Source organism: Salvelinus alpinus, chromosome 32 (genome assembly GCF_045679555.1).
Source record: "Salvelinus alpinus chromosome 32, SLU_Salpinus.1, whole genome shotgun sequence".
Taxonomy (NCBI): Eukaryota; Metazoa; Chordata; class Actinopteri; order Salmoniformes; family Salmonidae; genus Salvelinus; species Salvelinus alpinus.
This window is the reverse complement of record NC_092117.1, coordinates 4,371,744-4,378,263: the sequence shown is the minus strand read 5'-3', so window position 1 is coordinate 4,378,263 and position 6,520 is coordinate 4,371,744. Positions and strand designations below refer to the sequence as shown.

The following is a 6,520-nucleotide window of genomic DNA, read 5'->3' as shown; positions in this document are numbered from 1 at the left end:
TCTCCCAGTATGTGCAATTTGATTAGTAATCATTGTGAGGGGCTTGTGGGTGAGTTGGGGCCCCATATGTTTTTTGGGTGGTGGGTCCCAGGGGGCAGAGAAAGGGAGAGAGACAGTAAGGGGGCCAGGTGCGCGCACACACACACACACACACACACACACACACACACACACACACACACACACACAGTGGGAAATGAGGGGGGACAATATAATTAGTCACACATAATCACAATCGTAGCCATGACGGGCTTCAGAGTCACACATAATACAAGCATCGGGGTCCATTCACGCTCCGAGTCTAGCTGGAGCATCGCCATCTTGGCCAGTCTCTATCTTATCCGATCAATCAATGTTAATAATCTCAATAATGAAGTGGCGACTGTGTCATTTTAATCATGATGAAGACGTGTGATTAAAATGATCAATCAAGTGCACCCTGAAATGGTGATGTCTTTACATCCCATGAGAGTACAAGGGTAGACATGGACTGGGTTTCATGGTTTGCATATTAGTTGGTGAAATTCTTACAATGGATACATTGCAAATTAATGCATCACTATTTCTTTAAAAGTGTTATAAATTCATGCAAAGGGTTCAAATTCAAGTTGTGTAGTACAATTCATATGTTCAATAGTTATAGCCTTATAGCCCACTTTCATGTACCCTGTCATGTCCTCCGATGATGATGCAACACTGACTCTCTGTGTCCTCTCTCTTCCAGGTTAAAGCTAGTGTGTGTGTGGTGGTGATCAGTGGCCTGTCTGTAACAGAGGGGCTGCTGTTGTTTGGGAGAGACCGTCTGTACGCGTGTGAGCTCTTTGCCGTTTGCCGCAGGAAACCAGAGCGAGAGAGAGAGAGAGAGATTTCCCTCTCTTTCTACCTCACCTCCTGGTTCTTTCTTCCCCTTTTATCTCTCTCTTTCTCCCGTCCTACTCTCTCTACACACGTTGTTCAGTGGTGCCAGCGTTGAGGTGGCGTTAGAGGGATTGCCGAGGTCATAACTCATGCCAGGTGAATGTGGGCACATACACGTACACAACAGGTAGATAATGTATGTAGTAGAAACAGAGAGAACACACTGCAAATCTTCAAGACATTCTTTATTTCAACATTTTACAACATAAAGACTGAAGCCAACCTTTCTTAATGGCCTGTGGAATCATTGTTTCACAGGCAAAATAACAAATACTGTAAATTCAGCTGATGTTCATTGTCGACCTTCACAAACAGTGACACAGTGCCAGGTGACGTACATTGATATGACCTGACTTCAATAGAAAAGTATATTCATTAGAAAATGACAATGGCAACATGTTGTCCATTTTGTTGGTTTGAGCACTGTCCATTTGGATCAATCATCACATCATAGAACTGTGCTCAATTGCTCATTGGCTATGTAGAACTATATCCAGTTGTTCATTGGCTGTCCTTGAGTGTCAAACCTCTCCCTGGACCATTATTGGTCAATCCTCACCTCCACTGTTCCTGATTGGCTTGGGCCACTGAGTTTGGCGTAATCAGCCCGGAGTACGGCACACCCCTGACCTCCGCATCACCTTCTCTGTCGCTCCTCCCTCCTAGCATCCACCTCCTCTCCTTCTTGCAACTCTCCAAACAGGACCCACACAGACTCCCCTCCATAGCCAGGTACACCGCCTCCTCCAGCCCCCCTTCACCCCTCGTCGCTCCCGGGTCTCCCTGGGCGTAGGACAAAGGGTTCCTCTTGGTGTTGAGTCTGATAATGCTCGGTAACACCTTGATAAACTCAGGCAGGGAGAGGAACAGGTTATCAAACAGGCCCAGCTCTTGGAGACCACAAAGCCCCACCATGCTGGGAGGCAGGGTGTCCAGGCGGTTCATGCCCAGGTTGAGGCTCCGTAGGCGGACTAGGTTGCCTAGCGAAGGGGGTAGACCCGCGGAGGTCAGGCGATTGTTAGATAGGTTGAGGTGTGACAGCGCCACCAATTGGCTGACTGTCTCCGGTATGGCGTCCAACTGGTTGCTATGGAGATCCATCCAGCGGAGCGAGACCAGGTCACCTGCATGACCAGAGAGGAAATAGGTGTTACTTAATTGTGTCATCCTATGCATGTGCTTTGTTCTGTGTTTTTTAGAAGGTGGGCCAAATACACAGCTGTGTGACTTACTAACAGACCTAATCAACAACAGAATCCAAATCTGCCAAGACCGATACGATTTGCTCTTCCCAATGTGACCATACCTCAAGGCACGCATCAATTCTTTGCCGATTGGAATTCTGTCACTCACTGTATATTATGATGTTATTACGTAAGTCTACTATTAAAATAGCCAAACGACCTAAAGGACAGTAAATAAATACCAATGAAGTCTGGTAGCTTCTTGAGTTGGTTGCGGCTGAGGTCCAGCTCGTTGAGGTCTGGTAGTTTGAGGAGACACTTGGGGAAGGTTGCGATCCCCATATTACTGAGGTCCAGTCTGCGGTGGCCATCAGTGGTCACACGCACAGCGTTCTTGGCCATCTTCAGAGTCACCTTCTTCCCCTTAGCACCTCCTCCTTTCTTCCCTCCTTTAGCCATGGCGCTGCAAGGAGACATGGTTAGAACAATCAATCACATTGTATCACTATCAGTGGTTATCCAGACCGGGTTGCGTGTTTCAGTACCAAAGGTGGCCAGGGCATGCGTGTGTCGTGTGAGTCCTCCCTGCAGAGTAACTGAGTCCCAAACCATATTTTGTGTGTGTGTGTGTGTGTGTGTGTGTGTGTGTGTGTGTGTGTGTGTGTGTGTGTGTGTGTGTGTGTGTGTGTGTGTGTGTGTGTGTGTGTGTGTGTGTGTGTGTGTGTGTGTGTGTGTGTGTGTGTGTGTGTGTGTGCGCGTGTGTGCGTGCGATGGAGAAAGAGTGAGAGTGAAATGAGAAGGCTGATGTGATTTACACAGGGGCTCATGTCTGGCCTGGGGTGGGAGAGAAGGATCCACGCTCTCTGCAGAGTGAGAGAAATGTAGACCTGTGTGTGTGTGTGTCTGCTCCTGCCTGTTCACCCAGTGCTTCTCTTAATAAGGCTAATGCCTGACAGAGTTCTATCTGAACAGCAGAGAGGCGACAGAACCGACACAGAGTAATACATACATAAGGTAATACCGGTAAACAAATGAGTGGTGAAGCTTCCACACAATTCAGCTGGTTGAACTGGGAAGCCTCTCCCAGGTGGGGAGTGTGTATGCATGTGTGAAAAGAGGCTGAGTCAAATCAGGACTTTGATAAATTACGGTTAGGGCTCTGCTCCTCTCCCCTCTGTTGCAGAGAGCAGTGTGTATGTGTGTCTCAGAGAGCAGTGTGTGTGTCTGTATTAAAACCCTAAGGCCCTCTATCGCCTCATTAATCATATTGAGGATCACAGAGAACAGAGAGGTGATTCACCATCGCTTGTTTCCATTACAACCTTAGATAGGAATTTATTGCTTGCAATTACTACCTGCAATTATACTATATTGTACAGAGCGACAAATGCAATGATTGATTTAGGCTGCTTTTACAAAATAATGTGATAAGGAGTTACTTGGGGTAAAAATTGCATGTACTTCAGATCGCTCTTGATTTGTGAAATCAAGTGTATGACTTTGTATTAGTATCGTAGAATCCAGAGATATTTCTGTAAATGGGAATGAGACCAATACATTTACCACAAGTCTGCTGTTCAGACTGTATTTCTGGGTTTTACGGGTGAGAAAGAACTGAATATTATTGAGCTCAGTTAAACAAGATGTCCTGATTTAAGCCCAAGTCCATTTTTGGATTTAACTTAGGGGCTTTTCACACTACTCAGCCGAACCAAGCCAAGCCAAGCCAAGCCAAGCCAAACCAAGCTGTACTGAGCCCGCCTAGTTACATACGCATCCACCATAGTTGCTGGAACCATGTTGAAAAGAAATGGCCTTTCCACGCCTGCATATTTTGGTTGGGGTTGGCACGATAGTGTGAAAGAAAAGTTATGTACTGTAGTAATAGATGGGGATAAGTCATACACCCCCCTATCGACGGGACCGCAGTGGAGAAGGTGGGAAGCTTCGTTCCTCTGCGTACACATCACTGACAGACTGAAATGGTCCACCCACACAGGCAGTGTGGTGAAGAAGGCGCAACAGCGCCTCTTCAACCTCAGGAGGCTGAAGAAATCCCCTCACAAACTTTTACAGATGCACAATTGAGCGCATCCTGTCAGGCCGTATCAACGCCTGGTACGGCAACTGCACCACCCCCAAATGCAGGCCTCTCCAGAGGGTGGTGTGGTCTGCACAACCCATCACTGGGGGCAAACTACCTGCCCTCCAGGACACCTACAGCACCCGATGTCGCAGGAAGGCCAAAAAGATCATCAAGGACAACAACCACCCGAGCCACTGTCTGTTCACCCCGCTATCATCCAGAAGGCGAGGTCAGTACAGGTGCATCAAAGCTGGGACTGAGAGACTGAAAAACACCTTCTATCTCAAGGCCATCAGACTGTTAAATAGCCATCACTCGCATATTAGAGGCTGCTGTCCTATATACATAGACTTGAAATCACTGGCCACTATAATAATGGAACGCTAGTCACTTTAATAATGTTTACATATTTTGCATTACTCATCTCATATGTATATACTATTCTACTGTATCTTAGTCTATGCCGCTCTGACATTGCTCGTCTAAATATTTATATATTTTAGAATTCCATTCCTTTACTTTAGATTGTGTGTATTGTTAGATATTACTGGTTAGATATTATTGCACTATTGGAGCTAGAAAACTAGCATTTCGCTACAACCGCAATAACATCTCCTAAACACGCGTATGTGACAAATACATTTTTTTATTTGATTTAAGTACTTACCGTGCTTTATCTACAGTAGAGTGAAGAGGTTCAACCAGTTGATCTGGCCTGTGAAGTTCGGTAGCAGTGTAGTGTGTCTGTCAGCAGCTCCAGTTAACTGGCCATTCCATGCCACCTGAGAACCATGCTCCTTACAATCATAGACAATTCAGATTTCAGACAATGCTGCGTCTTGCAATTGCAGAACACTGTAGGCCTTCTGATGTTTCAGTTAGTGGACTCCATTAGAGTGTAGTTTATAGTAGTATCAAACTTGAAAACACCTTTTATATGTGGATGAATAGATTTAGAGTTGAGTTTCGTCCTGAAATATGCACTCTCAATCACCCAGTTGCACTCTCCCTCTTCCCCTCTCTTTTTCTCTACACAGAGGTGGGCAGGAAAAGGTTTCTGTTGTTTAAATACGTTACTAAGCAACGGGAGTCCGTGGCGCCAGGACTTTATAGCCATGTTACTGCCCCAGAGAGAGAGAGCAAGAGAGAGAGAGCAAGAGAGAGAGAGCAAGAGAGAGAGAGCAAGAGAGAGAGAGAGAGAGAGAGAGAGAGAGAGAGAGAGAGAGAGAGAGAGAGAGAGAGAGAGAGAGAGTTACTGCCCCAGAGAGAGAGAGAGAGAGAGAGAGAGAGAGAGGGAGAGAGAGAGAGAGAGAGAGAGAGAGAGAGAGAGAGAGAGAGAGAGAGAGAGAGAGAGAGAGAGAGAGAGAGAGAGAGAGAGAGAGAGAGAGAGGGAGAGAGAGAGAGAGAGAGAGAGAGAGAGAGAGAGAGAGAGAGAGAGAGAGAGAGAGAGAGAGAGAGAGAGAGAGAGAGAGAGAGAGAGAGAGAGAGAGAGAGAGAGAGAGAGAGAGAGAGAGAGAGAGAGAGGGAGAGGGAGAGGGAGAGTGTGTGCGTAAGTGTGTTACTGCCCCAGAGTGAGAGGGGATAGAAATTTCAGCAGCCAATAAAATGTAATAGTCTCTCAAATCAGATTAAAATATATCTAGAAATGTTTTCTAGGAGTAGAAATGTTACAGAAAATGTACAGTTTTTGGCATAGATACTGTGGAGATACTGTAAACACACCGATTATATTGCAGGCTTCAGTTGTTGGAATGAGATATTTTGTGGGAGTAGTGCTCGTGCTCAGTAGTTGGCAGGTCTTCTAATGTCTGAACCCCCTCGTTTGAACCCTGGCTTAATGATCATGATATTACAGTTGAATTAGAAAAAGAGTTGGAGAAGAAACTTCGATGCCACTTCTATGGCTTAGTAAGAGTTCCTTTCTCTGTTGAAAAGCAGGAAACACACACACACATGCTTGTGTGCACACACACACACCCAGACACACACAGACACACACACACACACCTCTAGTGTGGTGAAGGCTCCTTAGCGGTTTCACATCTTCAAACACCTGTTTAAAAAAGCACAATAGAGCATTGGCTCACCTTAATGTCATAAAGTAGCCTACCTAGTTATATTCGACCAACAACTGTCTCTGATAATATTCTATGGAACGTTTGTGATGTCTTCGGGGACAAAAATAACTAATTCCCTGTAAACCCATAGATGGCACCATACACTACTCTGCATGAGAACACACTTCACACACACTAAACTATGCTTATAGCTGAGTGTCCTTGTTCTTCTACAACACTCACTAACACAATCTATCTCACACACACAGCCTCAC

The 6,520-nt window shown here is 45.7% G+C and overlaps 1 protein-coding gene across 1 annotated transcript; it reads right to left on the bottom strand.

The window, feature by feature from the left end:
• Positions 1-1,089: 1,089 nt before the first annotated feature.
• Positions 1,090-5,197, bottom strand: lrrc18a (leucine rich repeat containing 18a). The gene is made up of 3 exons (XM_071380005.1): positions 4,856-5,197; positions 2,345-2,565; positions 1,090-2,042 (listed from the first exon to the last, which is right to left on the bottom strand). Exons 2-3 carry the CDS (start codon positions 2,559-2,561, stop codon positions 1,474-1,476), a joined length of 786 nt encoding a protein of 261 aa, XP_071236106.1. The 5' UTR covers positions 2,562-2,565; positions 4,856-5,197; the 3' UTR covers positions 1,090-1,473.
• Between the last annotated feature and the right edge of the window lie 1,323 nt (positions 5,198-6,520).